Source organism: Neopsephotus bourkii, unplaced genomic scaffold (genome assembly GCF_033783945.1).
Source record: "Neopsephotus bourkii isolate Nb327-2 ecotype Australia unplaced genomic scaffold, CSIRO-AGI_Nbou_v1 NB_730, whole genome shotgun sequence".
Lineage (NCBI taxonomy): Eukaryota > Metazoa > Chordata > Aves > Psittaciformes > Psittacidae > Neopsephotus > Neopsephotus bourkii.
Window position 1 is genome coordinate 452,408 of NW_026901228.1, and position 17,095 is coordinate 469,502.

The following is a 17,095-nucleotide window of genomic DNA, read 5'->3' on the forward strand; positions in this document are numbered from 1 at the left end:
AAAGTTCATTCTTCGTTGGGATGATGGCCAAAGGGAAGTCTGTGCCAATTACTGGTGACCTGAAACCATCTAATTGTTGGGCTATAAAAGTATTACATAGCAGGCAACTCATACAATTGAGTTCACTGGCTGTTTTCCCCTAAAATCAAATCCCCTTGAGGTATACATCAGAATTCCCTATCCTCCCGCACTACCCACCAGGTATATCTGGGTCCTTGATCAAAAGCAATCCCACAAATGGGTTTGCCTTTGCCTGAAGCAGGAAGAACCCAGACTGTCTTCCCCAGCAAACTCTTTATGTTCACCACAGGAACTTTACCCTGTTCTACAGTATGTAAAAGTTCTGATTGGGCTGGCCCAGCCCTGTTGACAGATCTCTTGGTGCTGACCAACCTGGTGGCTTTTGATAAACGTGTATCCCAGTGTTTGAAAGTCACACCACCCGTTGCTCTCAGTGTAGGTTCTAGCAGCCCATTGTATGGTTTTCTCAGAGGCTGATGCATGGTAGGGGATGTGATATACCCACTCAATGCTATGCTCTTTGGCCCAAGTGTCTATAAAGTTGTTCTGGAAATGAGTCCCATTGTCTGACTCAGTTCTCTCTGGGGTGCTGTGTCGCCACAAAATCTGTTTCTCAAGGCCCAGGATAACATTCTGGGCAGTGGTGTGGGGCACAGCGTATGTTTCCAGCCATCCGGTGGTTGCTTTCACTATGGTAAGCATATGGCGCTTGCCTTGGCGGGTTGGTGGCAGTGTGATGCAGTCAGTCTGCCAGGGTTCCCCGTATTTGTACTTCAGCCGTCCTCCATACCAGAGAGGCTTTAACCGCTTGGCTTGCTTAAGCGCAGCACATGTTTCATAGTCATGAATACCCTGGACAGTAGTGTCCATTGTTAAGTCCACCTCTTGATTGTGAGCCCATCTGTATGTTGCATCTCTGCCTTGATGGCCTGAGGTGTCATGGGCTCACCAGGCTAAAAAAACCCACCCTTATGTTGCCAATCTAAGTCTATCTGAACCACTTCAATCTTAGCAGCTTTATCCGCCTGTTGGTTGTTTTGGTGTTCCTCAGCGGCCCAACTCTTGGGTACATGAGTATCTGCATGGCATACCTTCACCACCACGTTCTGCACCTGGGTAGCAGTATCTTGCCACAGTGCAGCAGTCCAGATGGGTTTATCTCTGTGTTCCCAGTTGCTCTGCTTCCATTGCTGCAACCACCTCCACAGGACATTTGCCACTGTCCATGAGTCAGTTTAGAGATAAAAAGTACTGGCCACTTTTCTCGTTCAGCAATGTCCAAGGCCAGCTGGATGGCTTTCACCTTGGCAAACTGACTCGATTCACCCTCTCCTTCAGCAGTTTCTGCAGCTTGTCACTGGGGGTTCCATACAGCTGGCTTCCATCTCTGACACTTCCAAAGCACTGGAGGGGCCCACTGGGCTAGGTACTTGCCCATGCTATCCCACACACCCTGCCACTCATGACTGTCCAGCCTAGAGGAAAATACCTTGGTCCTCCTGTAGCATTGTCTAACCCTCAATAAGACCCAAACCTGGCCCTGCTTAGCTTCCACGACCAGACAAGACTGAGTGTTCTCAGGGTGGTCAAGCTGTAAGCAAAACCTAGAGAGCATATGCAGCAACTAGCTGTTTCCCAGCAAGAGGAGCAGGGTGCTTTTAAGGGCATTGAAAGGATATTCAGGATCTTTAACTCTTCCAGAATCTACTCCCACTTCATATAGTCTGGTGGGGGAGCAGAGAGTGCGAGGGAATATCTTTTTCCATAGATTAACCCCTCAAGGAAAGGAAAAAGAAAGATGCATAATTTCTAAGCACTTCCATTATATACCTCCCAAAGTTACATTGGTAACGCAACCAGACCAATTTCATAATCAATGAGTCTATTGTATTACAAGTTATTACCATAAAGTGCAGCGAAACAAGAACCTTAGCCTAGGCTGCCCAGCTGATAAACACTGAAACAGCAAATACCTGCTGTAAGTAAGGGACAACATACTGAAACTCTGAGATCAAGAGCAACAACTTTGAGAGCCAATAAATGAGCATTGTGACCAGTCACAATTAATCCAAAACAATGAATGCTTGTCACAAATACAATTAGACACACTCTGGTCAGATCTGTTGTTATCTAAACCCTTCATGCCCCATGTTGGGCGCCACAAAGAACTGTTGAGGTTTAAGCCCAGCAGGTACCTCAGAACCAGGCAGCTACTCACTTATTCCTCCTGCCCTTCTTTGTCCCCCCCACTCCCGGAAGGATGGGGAGGAGAATTGAAAGAATGTGTCTCCCATTGCTTGAGATAAGAGCAGCCCAGTAACTCAGGTATAACACAAACCCACTGCTGCTAACGACAATAATAATAATAATGGTGAGGGAAATAACAAGGGAAGAGAATACAACTGCTCCCCACGTGCCAACGGATACCCAGTTTATATACTGGGCATGACATGCTGTGGTATGGAATACCTGTTTGGCTAGTTTGGGTCAGGTGTCCTGTCTCTGCTTCCTTCCAGCTTCTCCACCTTCCTGGCAGAGCATGAGACTCAAAGTCCTTGGTCAGAGTAAGCATTATTGAGCAACAGCTAAAAACATCAGTGTTACCAGTGCTGTTCTCAGGCTGAAAGTCAAAAACACAGCGCTGCACCAGCTACTGAGAAGGAGAAAAATGACTGCTACTGCTGAATGCAGGATAAAACACAACTGTAATTCTGCAAGCAAAATGGAAGATAAATACAACACACAAAACATTTAAAAGACCATACCATGAAACTTGTCTTATTGTGATTGAAATCTCAAAACCACCTTAAACATTTTTATAAGGAATTCAAGTTTGATACTGGATAATTTCAGTTTCAATAGCTCAAATTTTGAGGCATTTGCTTCACTTTATCCGTCATGAACAAGCATACTTAAGTTTTGGCTTTAATGAATTCTTGAGACTTTAATTCAGTAAGCGGCGAGGGAGGTATGTGTTTCTTACAGATCTTAATTAAATTTAGTTGTGACATGGTTCCTCTTCCCAGCAACAATCTCTTCTCTGTTGTGGATGTTGTTTTCTTTTAACCAGTCTTTAAAAAATGAAATATATATCTTACCCAGTTAATTAGCAGTAGCTTATGTGTAAATCTCTGGTTAACGTAGTAGAGAGTCTGTTTGGCTAGTTTTTTGCCAAATGTAGATTATTTTTCATGTTGTCCTTACAGTGAACTGAGGTCTCTAGTGGCAGTGCTAATTTGATTTTATGTTTACACTACTTAATGTGAATCCACATAAGGTAATTGATGCTGGAGTAATTGATACAGGGGTGGGAAATCATCCAGTTCTTGAAAATGTAATAACTTGATATAACAGAAACTTTGCCAGGGATATGCAGAGTGCCAGCTTTCAACATGCAATATATGCTTTTGGTATAGCTAATAGAAAGGAAAAAGTATTTTGCAGGTTAACAGCAAAACTCCAAATCTCAGAGTTCCAGGTGTGAAAATATTTGAACTTTGTTGCTCAGAATCTCAGCAAGCTTCCTTTAATGATGAGTTCGGTTAGCTTTTAGTGCTGCTATTTAAAATCCTGTTACATAGTGAAATGAGCTTAAATGAGCTCCCCTTCTGCTGCTCTTCAGCTGAGCTGATGTAACATCCCCAAAGAGACATTTGGCACTTGAGGAAAATCAGAGAAATAGCACTTCTGCCTTTACATGGTTAGAACCCTTTGCTGTAGGTTAGCTGTTCTGTTCATCAATATGTGCATCCTGCTAAGAAATTAAGGTATTAGACATTTGCTCCTCTGGGCCTAGGATGCGGAGGACTCTTCATGGAATTTTCAAATGGAGTTTTCATTTAATTTCCTTCTGAAAGGATACCTCTCTCAGAAAGGAGGAAATACTGTCCATTAAAGAAGATATGAAAGTGTTTTACCAATGCTACTTTTTCTTTACAAACATTAGGCCTGTGCTCAGTAAAACAGCTTTTCTATCCACCAGTTCCACAGGGAAAACAGTACTTAAACTGTGTTATGCTATGGTGTTTCTGCTCCTGTGTAACTGTCACAGAGGATTTAGTTAACTTTATGTTTTAACCTTCTTAAGATAGGTCATCATCTGCTCCTGAGTAAAGGCAATGCCTTTTTCTCTTTGCCTTCTTTCACCTCCCCGCCTGTTACTTTTTCAGGCAGGTTTCAGGGATAGGAAGGAAAAAGTCATGTCATTAAGAAATTAGGACATGAGAATTTAAAACGTAGGAGCTGGCAAAAAGAGTAAACTGCTTGGGTCTTACTGAACAAGAATGATGCTTGCTTCTTGTTAAATTCCTGTAATATTTATTGTTGATAAATGAAGAAGAGAAATTGAGCATGAGCACAATGAATTTGAAAGGCAGTATAATCTGTCAGCCAAAAGCACCTGCTATTGCTTTCAGATTCCTAACAGATTTGACCATCATGTTAGTAGTAACTGTTGAAGTTTTCTCTTATACAGACTTTTGCATTAATAAACTGTACTATTAAGTTTAATACAAACTTTTTCTGTTGTGCCTATCATTCAGCGGCCAATGCAGTCTTTTGGACAGACAGCAAAAAGGTCGAAGGTACGGTAGACTTGTGTGCTGGCATGCTGTGAGGAAGCCCTTCATGCTTGATGAAGCTTTGTTACTTTGTGAAAAGTGCCTTTAGTTTTATTTTTTGGCATCAAAGCTTTGTTTTATTCTGTTGGAATTTTGTCTTGCCTAGTTGTCTGCTTTTGTGGTTTGCCTTTATATTTTTGGTGGCTTTTTATTGTTATGGAGAGAAACAGTTTCCCAAAGATTTTATTTACTTTTCATTAGATGTGCTCTATTGTGCTGACATTGCTGTCAAAAGCTTCAATTGCTTGGGTAGTTTTGTCCTAGAGGAAATTACTTATTCTTTTGAAAATATTAAAAACGCTGTTTTCAGCCCTTTTGTTTTACATAAGATGAATGGAAAAATAATGGCTTATGGTATATTTATATAGTCTTTTATAAGCCATAGGTTTTAATTTTGCATACTTTCCTTTAGTCAAACACAAAGTTAAAGTTAGTTCGGAGCCTTGCTGTATGTGAAGAATATCCACCACCTCCTACAACTGAAATATCACAGGACCTCCAGGTAAAAATTGCGCTACTGAAGTTTCTGAAACAATTTGAAGTAACATTGTTCAAAAGAAAACCTTTTGGGTACTCTTTAAATGTTCAGACACCATATGAGTTGAATTTTTTTTTTAATACAGCTTTAATAGAAATGATAATGTCAGATGAAGAATTTGCTACTTTGTTTTTCTGAGCTATACTGGTTCATATCTGGGGAATAGAAAGAGGGATTTGTTATTTTAACTTTCTAGTGTTACAGTGCACTTGAGACAGTCTTAAACTGCACTCTGTCATCAGACAAAACTTTATTAATATTCAGCATAATTTAATCAGCTTTTTGTATTTAGAAAATTTAAACAATTGTAAGTTCTGGTGTTTTAACTGAATTCCTGCATATTAGCCATACTTGCTGGTAGTTCTCTTAATGCATACCTGAAGTATGTCTGAAGACTAATCTGTTAAGACGATATAACACACTTGAAGTTCCTAAATGCTGGACAAAGTATGCAAAAATATTTGGAGAATTTAAAACAAAACCTTCATACCAGTCTGCATTTTAGAGCAAAATACTATTGCTGGGCTTAGTTCTTTGTATGAATGAGGGGCATCAAAATGCTTTCCTGTTTTTCACTCCTAACAAAACTGAAATGGTTCTTAGTGGCTTACTCATAAAAGATGTCAACTTATTCAGCTAATATGTGAAGAGCTTCTAAAATGTCTTTCTGTGCAGAGCCTCACTATTGTTAACAAACAGAAGGAGCTAGTAGAATAGCAGGATGTGAGTGGGTTTTGCTGTGGGACTGGTAGTTCAGTGTGGGGAATGGAGGGAGGATGAGAATGCATGTAGGTTTTGGTCAAGGTAATTAAAATCTTGTTAAAAAAAAATTTCTTTGGGGAAAACTGAGAAAATAGTATTTTTTGTAGTTCCTTACTAATATACCAGTATTTGAAGAGTTGAGTAGAAAAATTCTGAAATTGGGCCTGCTAATTTGCTGAAAATCTAAGTTTTATGTTAGAGGCTACAGAGTAAGAGATTAAAAGACAACAGAAAAGATAATGCTATTTAAAATTGTTTACAACCCTACTGTAATGTTTTGCATAAGATTAACAAAACTCAGAGATCTAGTTCATGCTTAGTTGTTTAGTCTGAAGCAGTAGGGTTTAACCTTTTCAGACACTCTAACTGCAGGAAGAGAATCCTGTTTTGTTCAGGTCAGGCAGTTCATCTGCAGTGTATTTCAAGCATAAGAAATGTTAGGATTTTAAAAACCTCCAGCACTATACAACACCATGTATTTAATGGTTTAAAATCAGACATTAGTAATACGCATTCTCTGCAGATGGCATCAGTTATCATGCCCTCTGAGAATCTATCCTTGGCTGCATACTGCAAAGTCCTTCTTGGAAGGAATTATTGCAGTAGTAAAAGGAATGTAAAGGCCAGTTCTACAGAATGAAATGACTTATGTGATAATCTTAAGTTTGTACAAAAGAAATACCATAAACCAGACTGTATATTAAGAAACAAAATTAGATCTAGGTGTGATTTATTTTTCTTTTCTTCCAAAACACTAATCTAGAAAAAAAAAAAGGCTTACAAATCCCAATAACTGTGCAGATGTTTGAGAGAACAAATTTAATTCTTCCTTGTAGAACAGAGAAATGCATTGCTGAAGAGGAGAGTTAGAAGTTGGAAATTGTTACAAGTCCTGATGCTGTAGTGTGCATCCTGTGGGGCACAGGTCTTCCATGACCCTCTCTAACAACTTCTACAGGCAGTTTCTTCACCTGTTTTGCTTTCCCTACCAGCAAATCCATGGGAATGGTATGGAAGATTTCTTCTGTAAACATGCATTGACTGCTGGCTGCTTTGAACCCCACACTTAGAAGCATGATGTGTGTGCCTGGGACATGTGGAAGGTCCAGTGGTTAGGAGAAGCGAGAGACTGTCTTGCACAGCCCTCACTGGCAGCAGGAAAATAACCCCTGCGATTGCTTCTCCTTGCTGGAAAAGTCACTCCTCTGTTGTATCAGTGACTGCAAGTGAAAAATGGCTTCCAGTTTTGTGTTAATACTCAAAGTGGATTTTAAGAGGTAGAAAAAAATAAAGTTCAGAATAATGGCTGATGATAATACTTGAAGAATCCCAATTTTTAGTGATTAGTAAGTGTTCTCTACAAAAATATACTTACTCAACTAGATAGTAGTGTAAATTTGGGGATAACTCTAGTCTTGCCTGTGACAGTTTATCAGTCACCCCTTCCACGTGAGTGTCTGCAGCAGCTCCTTGCAAGAAAGAAAACTCCTAGGCACATGCAGGTGTAGAAGTCACTTAGCAAGCACTGCTGGCTGCTTCTCTATATAGGCTATAATGAAAGAGGTTGACAGGCCAGAGGAATTGTCTCAAGCAGAATAATTTATTTTCTGATACACTTGTTTATATTTTCTTGAGCAATTGCAATATGCAGAAAGATACAGTTTCTTACTGAGAAACCTAGGTAAGAGCTCACAAATTTTTCAGCCTTAATTGTTAAAAAGCACTGGTAGCCCTTTCCTGAAAGATGCTGTGAAAGTTACAAGCTAGGTTTATTGCAGAAGGAAGAACAAGCTGATTTATTTGATCTTTTATCTTTATAACTACACTAACTCTTTATTCTCTTTCTGTCCTTTGGCTAAATATTAGCTGCTGGGGTTGTTCTGATTCCATATACTCTAATATGAAGTATGAACACTAACAAAGGATGGTCCATTTCAGCTCTTTGTAAGGAAGGGCTATGTTTATTTGAATGACAGTTGTTATTATGGGTAACAAGTAAATAAATCTTCAAAAGGTTTAACTACTTCTTTAGCAAAACAAACCTAAAGGAGAGTGAGTGGGGGAAAGGACCAGGGTTAGATTATACTGACCTGCATAAATTCAAGTTGTTGTTGATCTAAGAGATTGCTGGTAAAAAGCCAAGGCCCCAGGACATAGGGCCTTTGAGTAATACTCTAATGTTTCCTAACTCTCACCTTTTTCTCAAGTGTTTTAAGCTGGAGGAATTTACCAGATTTTGGTGGTTTGGGGGCGGTTTTGCTTTTTTGTTTGGCTTTTTCTTGTTTAATAAGGATATGGTGACAATTCCTTCTGCTACAGTGAGGGCTTCAGATAGGTGATTAAATCATTATGTCAGCAGAGAACCACAACAGAGTCATATTAAAAGAATTTTAAGGGAATAAAGTTAAAAGATTTTTCAGCAGCTTTCCAGTCAAGTAGGTCATATTTAATTAGATGCTACAGTTTTTATAGCATGAAATCACAAAAAAATGCCCTTTGGTGCACAGTTCTGTTGTATCACACTTTGAAGCAGAACTGGTGGTAGTAGAAAAACTGGCTGTTCAGATGGCTGTTCCTTTTTTAGCTCTTGTTGAGAAAAGAATGATTACTTGCTGAAATCCTTTGATGAAACTATCGTATGCATTTACTTTGGATGAGTTTAGGATATGTAGTCAATCAGTTTTCTCATGAAGGAAGATTGGACTAAATTTCCTAAACTTACTGGTAGTTTTGTTGTAAAATGGAAAATAGCATATTGATGGATTAAAGTCAGAAAAATATTCTTAAAGACATATTTCTTTTTCAAATAACTGTTGTGCACCTACTTGGTGAACAGGAGGTGCAGTGCAGTTTGCAGTGACAAATTGCTCGTTTGAATTATATTCAGGTTCATGATGTGAGGGATGCAAAGATTTGGTTTGGACTCTAAGGTCTGTAGTCAAGAGAATTCTTAAGACTAGGAAAGAATTACACAGAAGAGTTCGTTATTAATGATTGGTAGTGGTTTTTATCAGACTTGGTTATAGATGATCTCATAAAAGCTGAGAAGTCTTCGCACTGTTTTGGAGGTGTGGTTTTGGTCTGATGCTCTTTTGGAGGGTGTTCATGGATTTGCTAAATTAGAACATTTAATGTAGGGGGAAATCAGTGAAAGTGAGAGTTAATATAGCTATCAGCTAAACTTTTTTTTTCATTTTAAAAAGTTATTATTCAAAAATCACATATTAAAAGTAGTTTATAACAACTTCATTGGTATAGAGTTCCCGCTGCCCAGCTCTGAAAGGACCCAAGGTAGCATTTTGGTGTGCTAGGGCAGGGAGGAGCATTACTGCAGGTTGTGCAAGGATGTGTTTGCATGTGAAACTGTCTTTAGCCTTGGTGAATCCTGACTATATTTAACTCTGGCCAGCTTACACAAGTGAGATCAAGTCTGTGGAATGACCCATGAGGAGAAGCTTAGAGTGGGTGCCTGGGTACAGGTAAGAATGGGTTTGAACGAAGAGTGAGGACTTGCATTGGGAAGGATTAGGTGCAGGACAGAAAAGTTACAGGCAGGAATGGATGAGGAGCAGTTTTTCGGGGTTAGGAAGGATCAGATGTTCTGGAGGTGGGAGGGGTACAGCATCAAGTTCGGTTGGCATTTGGGGGAGCAAAGCTGATATTTGAGGGAGTTAAAGGTAAAAGTAACGGGGGAGTCTTGTTCTTACAGGACTTTGCCACTCCTTTGCTTGGAGTCCTTCAGACACATGGTGTCTCCATTTTCAGCCCCCATTCTTCTCTGGTTTTGCTGTTGGAAATACATTAGACCATCACTGACAATTTTGTTAGAGTAGAGGTATGAAAGACAAATTACAGTCTTCTGTTCTTTAAGGGACTACTATATTGCTGTAATTTCAAAGGGAAGTTCTTTTTGCTTTGTTTAGGAAAGAGGTTTTATCGTAGTTTATTTACTTGTATGAAAACGTAGATTTTGAGATGATTACACATGAAGCTACAAATACACAGGAAGTTAGGAATCTAAGACTTGATGACAGTAAGGCTTGCAAATTCTGCCTTGATATATTATAAATATTTCCCTATTTTGTGGATCTGGGAATGCTGGTTTGTCTTAGATTGAAACTTTTTTTTTTCTTGGTATAAACCAATTTGAAACTTGAAAAATACTTTCGTAGTCAAGAACTATGAAGAATGGGGGGAAGAAGCATCGTGGATGATAAAATATTTAAAAATTTAGAAGCTATATAAAATTTACACATCTGAAAACCTGGAATATTCTCATATGTGTCGAATAAAATGCTTTGGATTAATTTTCAACTAGCATTCAGGACCTAGAAATGCGTGTAAAGTGTGAAATATGTATTGTACTTTCTGTGCATTCTCTATAGTTTTTTATTTACTGGTTAATTCAATTTTGTAGTCACATAAAGTACATGTGGGATCAGAAAGAATATAAAGTTAATTATTTTCCATGTTACTTTATTTTGCAGGTAATAAAGTAGAAAACAGTTCCCCTGCAGGTATTGCTTGAAATAATTCCCATGATGACTGGTTTTTACTTTTGACAGGAGAAAATTCAGATCCAGTTGTCACAGTCTTTTGAAAAAGAAGAAAAACCTGCAAAAGATGAAACAGAAAAGGAAAAATCCAGTGATAAACTGTCCAGAAAAATGTTATCAAGAGGTTTGCTATCTGTCATTGTGCTTTTACATGTACCATGTAGATAAAGAATACTTAAAGAAAATACAGTTTGCTTCCAGGTCATCATTGCATAAATGCTGCTTTTTCTTTTAGCAAATGCAGCAAATAGATCTTAGAGTTCTGAGCTGGAGAAGGAATTGGTCCCAGAGAATACAGTGTTTTCAGGGCTTCATCAAACATGTACTCCAGCAAATACTTTTGCTTTCTCACCTGTGTAGCTATGCAGAGCTGCATAAAAACTATTGTGTTGCCTCAGCTGGGTCCAAGTGTTCTTTGGAAAACTGACTTTACTAGTCAGTAGAAGTTAAGATCTTATTCCTAGACTTTGTTACAAAATTGTGAGACTTGAGAATGGCAACTGCCTTTGCACTTTATGTTTGTTTGTCTTCTGATAGTATCTAGAATTACTTTTTTACTATTGGTTTTATATAAGATTTTGGAGCAATGGTGAACAACATAAGTAGAAATGACAAATGTTACGTTTTCACCTTAATATTCCTGCATTCTGGATTGAAGATCTCTTCTATGCTGATTCTTTTTTTAACTTGAAATAGAAGTATGCAAGTAATGATGTTCACCTGTCTCTGTCCATGTTACCTAATGTCTCCTAAAGGTAGAAGACTTTATGATTTAGGTTGGCAAATCTTTGCACAGCTGTTGCTTTAAATAAAGGATCCAGTATGTTTAGATAAACAGTTCGATCATGTGTAGGAGACATCTTTAAAGCTAAAATTCTTTTAGAGACAGGTAGCACTTGTGTATCTTGTCCCCGCTGGCAGCCAGGTATTTGTGAAATAAAAAGCGCTGGGACTGAGAACTTAATTGCATTTATAACTCTCAGTCATTAAAATGATGCCTTAAAGAAACAGGTCTTTCAGAGCTAATGTGCTCAACCTTTAAAATACATGCCCACCTTCTAAAATGAAGAGGAAAAAAACCCCACTACTCCTACCGCAGCCCCCTAAAAAAGTAACCAGTATGTTAGGTAATGAGTTGAGAGCAAAGGGATAAAAAGCCTAAGGTAGAGGTAACTGTTCTAAATTCACCCAGTATCTCTTCTGGAGGTTAATTGCTTTCCAGTGTAGGATGTGCAAAAATAGCATATGGTGGAATTTAGGCATTATTCTGCTAGAAATTAGAACTAAATTATTGCTGACTTGCAAATTAAGAAAATACTTATTCAGTCTTAAAGATATTTTACCAGGCATACCCTTTTCACCACACTATGCCTCTTCCCCTCAAAATCAAAAGTAGTCCCAAACCATGAATGCTCTCAAACTTGCTTGGTTTCCTTTATGCTCTCAGGATAATACATGGGCAGAATTGAAAGCCTAAGAAGCTTTGCAGATAAAGGAATCCACTATCATTCTTCTTTAGGGAGCTAGAGATTCCCTGTCCTCAGGTAAACTTAGATTTTCTCCTAAAAATGTTAAGATCTCCTTTTTGAAGACTGCACACTTTGGTTGCCCAGTTTCCTGCTACATCAAGAGGCTGCTTTGCCAGCAGGGTTGCTTCTCATGAAAAGGCCTGCATAGATTGTCTCCACTGAATCTTACCCTAACTTGTGCAGCAGTCCCCTCATTGCTAAGAGGAGCTAAGTTTCAGTGACTGCTCTCTCTACTGACCACAAGAAGACCTGGAACTCCAAGGAGCTGTTTTAAGCTGTGCCTAATCTAAGACTAGGTTAACATATAAGTAATTCTTGGAAGAAATTTAGTTCCAAAAATACTGTTAAAACATCTGTAGCTCTGAACCCTAAGACCCGGAACTCTGAAAGGTGCTCATGTAAGGAAGGATTTGGTGTTAAATCATTTCTTTCAGTGACAGACTTCAAAGAACTGAATGTAACTTTGAATACTTTGTTTCACTGAAACCAGAAAGGAAGCAGAAGGTTGTGAGACTTCTGTCTGGAAACCTCTACACATTATGTTGTGAAAACAGTGCCCAACAGAAAAGGATTTTTAGTAATACAAAATACCATTGTGAAAGTTAAATTGTTACATTCTGAATTACAGTATTTCTTTGGGCAACATCCAGCAGTCCTCTAGATCAGCTGCTGGTCTGCAGAAGTGTATATAGCAGTGCAATGTAGGATATTGAGAAAACTTGGAAGGTTGATGGACATCGGGTGACTCAAGGTGAAATGCTGCTTCAAAATATAGCAATTTGTTAATAGATTGGCAGTGTTACTGAAGCTTTTGCTTCTGTATTACACTTGAATTAGGGGATGGAGGAGTGATAGTGGGTTTTCTGTTTTGTTTTTTCTATTTGCCTTGTCCCTGGAAACTGTAGTTGTTTAATTTTGGGAATAGTTTGCCTAATAGTTATATAATGTCGATCCATAAATAGTATGTTCACCAATAATTGGAAAAAAAGTGTTTTCTCAAATTGTAATTTCATTCTTGTCCCCCTCACCCTTAGATTCCAGCCAAGAGTATACAGATTCCACTGGTATAGATCTTCATGAATTTTTAGTAAATACATTAAAAAACAATCCCAGGTAAGCATTAGTTATGTCAACTTTCTGATTTTCTTTCTTTTTGTTGCCTGAGGGGTTTTGTCTTGTTCCCTCCCCACCCCCCAGAATGTTTACTGCTATATGTCAGTTGTTTAGGATGTTGCAGAGGCTCTCTGAAACACCAATCCACTGTAATCTGCGTGTTACTTGAACAGAGGTTCAGGACGCTGAAATGGTTTAAGTGCTTTTAATGTTGAATAGGCAAATAATAAAGACTGCCTTGTCTGACTTTAATCTGGCTTGCACTGAATTTATAGACAAAGGGGATTTTCTTTTTAGGCTGTACCACATAGCCATAATTAAAGATATACATCTTCACGTCAGAAAGCAAGTCTGACCTAATTTAAGCCCATCATTTGTTAGTAGCAGAGTTAACATAGTTCTGTTGTGTTGATGTCACTAGCTAACTCGTTAGGTTTTTTTCTTCAGTGGGATTTCATACTAAATCCTTGGCTATTATATACGAGGCAAGAAGTTAACTCGGTGGAATTGTGCTTCTATCACAAAAGCTATCCCACTTGTTATTCATTAATGTTATAATTTCCAATGTGATTGTGATTATGTTTTATTGGCCAAAAATGTAAAATGAGCTGAATAAGGGATCAACATAATTTTGTCTTGTAGACTAAAAGCTGACAGCACAAATCTCTGCTCGGCTTTTGTGTTCTTTTTTGAAGTCGTAAAGCATCCCAATGAAAATAAGGAACTGTAGGTGAAGGGCTGCAGTGGGCTTTCATACACGCTAATTGGGAAGCTTATAAACTCTGCAGCGGTTAATTTCTTTGCATGTTAATGACTTGTTGGAACTGGCATAAACATTTCTAAGACTCATGTTCATTTCTATCACCTCATCACATTGCAGCGTGTGCCAGCTTTTAAGCACTTGATTGTTGGTATGTTGTAGTAGATGTCATAGTAGTGCTTTCTGTTATCAGTACTCTCTTACTCTCTTTCAGTTATTCCAATATATGCTTCACAAGCCAAGGGCTAGTTCAGGGCTCCTACTACCCATGATAACCAAAAAGAACCAACCTTGTCATTACTTTTTCTTCTTTTTGAGTCTTTCTTCTCAATGTTCTTTTGAGCCTACTGGGCAGAGATTCCCTTGGAGGATTTTTGTATTCTGAGAACAGCATGTTTCACTACGTGAGTTCAGTACAGTAGAGCTTAGTGAAAAATTAATACTCCTAAAAATATTGCATTTGGTGGTCCTATTCACATATACCATCATCCCTTGATTATAGACCTTATCTGTGTATTCTTAAGGTGAATACAGCTGTGGTTACTGGAGGGTCTCATGTGCATTGCTGTGTTTTTTATTTTCAGGGACAGAATGACGCTGCTGAAATTAGAACAGGAAATTTTAGATTTCATTGGTAATAATGAGTAAGTACTGTATTTTGATAGAAAAAAAAGAATTCAAGAGTATTCCTATTTATTTCATAAAGCTCTTATTCTTTTCTTCCAGAGTTCCAAGAAAAAAGTTTCCCCCAATGACATCGTACCATAGAATGCTGTTGCACAGGGTAGCTGCTTACTTTGGATTAGAGCACAACGTGGACCAGAGTGGAAAGTCAGTCATAGTAAATAAAACTAGCAATACGAGAATGTAAGTGTAAAAGTCTTGAAAAAACTTTCTGATGCTTAGACTTAACCCCTAAGATAAGTTCTGCAATGATGCTGCATCTGTAGCAGCAGAGGTCTTATCTGCTCATTGAAAACCATGCATCAAGGAAAGGGAGTTGAAGGAACTCTACTTTTCATATTCCAGTGTTATGTAACATCATCTGTTCCATGTTTTAACTTGGGGGAGGGGAGGGGGGGAAGAAAGGATGTTATCTGTAAATTAAGAATTTTTGTTGCTTTTCTCAGACACTCATTGCTAGTTTTGTTTCCATGAAGTACAGATTTATATCAACTATTTATTTGTTTAAAGATTTATACCAGTAAAGCTTACAAAGTACATTCTTTGTTTCATATGGAAAGCAGAATGAACCCTTAACTTAAAACAGTTCTTTCTGATTTGGTGAAAGGAGGGGAACAGACTTGCATGACTTCAGTTTTTGTACTGTAAAAATTTACTTGGAAAATTCAGACATGGAAGTCTTTTGTTGGAATAATGTTGCGTCCGGTTCTCACATGGCTTAACAAATTAAGGTAGCAGGGAATACAAGACATCCCATTAGTTGAAGTGTCAACCAGGATAACAAGTCATGGCATGGAGGGCTGGAGAATTCTTGGAGAAACCACTAGGCAAATCCGTATTACAAAAAAAAGAGTCATTGGGGTCACAGCAAGTCCAAAACCCATGTGTAGTTGACCTTTTCATTCGTAGGACCCAGCTGTTCTCTCTGTTCTCTGCACTTGCTCTATCTTCTCATTCTTTCTCAGAAAAACAAAGGACTAATGCATCGATATGTTTATGCCACCTACTTTCTAATTTTAGCTTAAAACGTTTGTCTGACACCATTTTTGTTGTGGGATGTTTAGGTTTTTTAAGTAGTCTATGATCTGGTCTCCTGAAAACAAGAGCTTGCAGTGCCTGCATCCTTATCCCAGTTCTGATGTACATTCTCCATAGCTTTGGGGAAAAATAAAAATCTTATTACCCACCGTACTTACAGAATCAGTAAAATTGAAATACTATGCCACACTGAAGTTTTAGCTAAGTGAACAGTTTTCTCCTTGGAAGTTTCTAGTAAAATATATAGAACATTTGTTAAATAACTTATGTATTCATGTATGTGTTTTTGCTTTGGCTGTGCATTCTCTGTCTAAATTGACTTATAAAGCCATACATTTCAATGCCTCTACCAGCATCTCTAGACTGAAGCTTCAGTCTAGCACTTCAAGTGTGGAAGAACTTTAAGAACTATTAAAAGATAATTTCTTAAATTTTATGTCCTTTTTTTTTTGGTTTTTTTTTTTTTCTTCAGCTGTATTTAACTAGCCTGTGGCCTCTGGAAGCCCCCACTAGGTGTAGTTACTAATTAGCAGGCATTTCATCTAACCTGCAGACATTAAGATTCTTAATGTTTTCAGTATTCTTATTTTAAATCGCTTTGGATATAAAATAAGAATTTGGAAAGAAAACCTTGGAGATCTGCTCCATGTTGAATAAAACCAAACTTACCTTTTCCTCATAGGCAGATTCCCGGCTCCATCGCCGATCAGTGATGTTACTGACATCAGCAACCCAGTGCATACTGGGACGTCTCAGTGGAGTGGGAAGTTGGTGATTGCAGGGCAGTAAATTCAGGGACCTTTAAAAGAAAGAGGTAAGACAGTCTAAAGGTTCTCTGAAATGCCTGCTAATTATGTTTGGGCATCCAGTAACTAATAGTTAGGGTTGGCTGTTGTATAGAAAAAGATCTCCTGACTCTATACAGATGTCCTGGGTAATGAATAAAGAAACAGAATATATATATGGTTTGGTTTTATTGGAGAAATATTTCCTGCTTGTCTGAGAGCTTCTTTTTCAATAGTAGTAGTCTTATTGTCTAGGCACTTGGTATTTATTTGTAATAACAAGAGTTTGCAAAATATCTCATTTTCTTTGACAGAGTAGATAAAATATCCAAACATATAAAATCTGTTGCTTCATCCTCTTACTGTGATCTTGTGCCTGCATTATACTGTTGTTCTTCTCTTGCTTGTTTCTACTTAATTCTGTTATATAAGTTTGCAAGTTTCAATGCTTTCTCCTCTATCTTCTGTTTTCCCTTGAAATGAATTCTGAGGTATTACAGCTGTAGCAGGAAACACCTATCTTCATTTCCATGCATGCCCAATATCCATTGCATGGCACCAGTCTGGATTCGAGAGCACTTCTGGTTCCCCAAGGGCATGTGGTTTGCTTGCCACCTTAATTGGAAATTGAAGCAAAAGCTTTGAAGGAGGAAGAGGTTTTAAAAGCAGGTTTGTTACACCTCAGGAGCA

At 38.3% G+C, this 17,095-nt stretch overlaps 1 protein-coding gene across 13 annotated transcripts in view; it reads left to right on the forward strand.

The window, feature by feature from the left end:
• The window catches only part of R3HDM1 (R3H domain containing 1), a 90,475-nt gene that overhangs the window by 41,727 nt on the left and 31,653 nt on the right, over positions 1 to 17,095 (forward strand). For 10 of the 13 annotated variants that reach the window (XM_061354321.1, XM_061354324.1, XM_061354328.1 and 7 more), the window contains exons 4-9: positions 4,563 to 4,604; positions 5,053 to 5,142; positions 10,506 to 10,620; positions 13,060 to 13,138; positions 14,483 to 14,542; positions 14,625 to 14,765. In XM_061354321.1, the coding sequence (XP_061210305.1) occupies positions 4,563 to 4,604; positions 5,053 to 5,142; positions 10,506 to 10,620; positions 13,060 to 13,138; positions 14,483 to 14,542; positions 14,625 to 14,765 (527 nt within the window). The remainder of the gene's footprint in view (positions 1 to 4,562; positions 4,605 to 5,052; positions 5,143 to 10,505; positions 10,621 to 13,059; positions 13,139 to 14,482; positions 14,543 to 14,624; positions 14,766 to 17,095) is intronic. The other 3 variants (XM_061354326.1, XM_061354333.1, XM_061354322.1) reach the window with 2 other exon arrangements.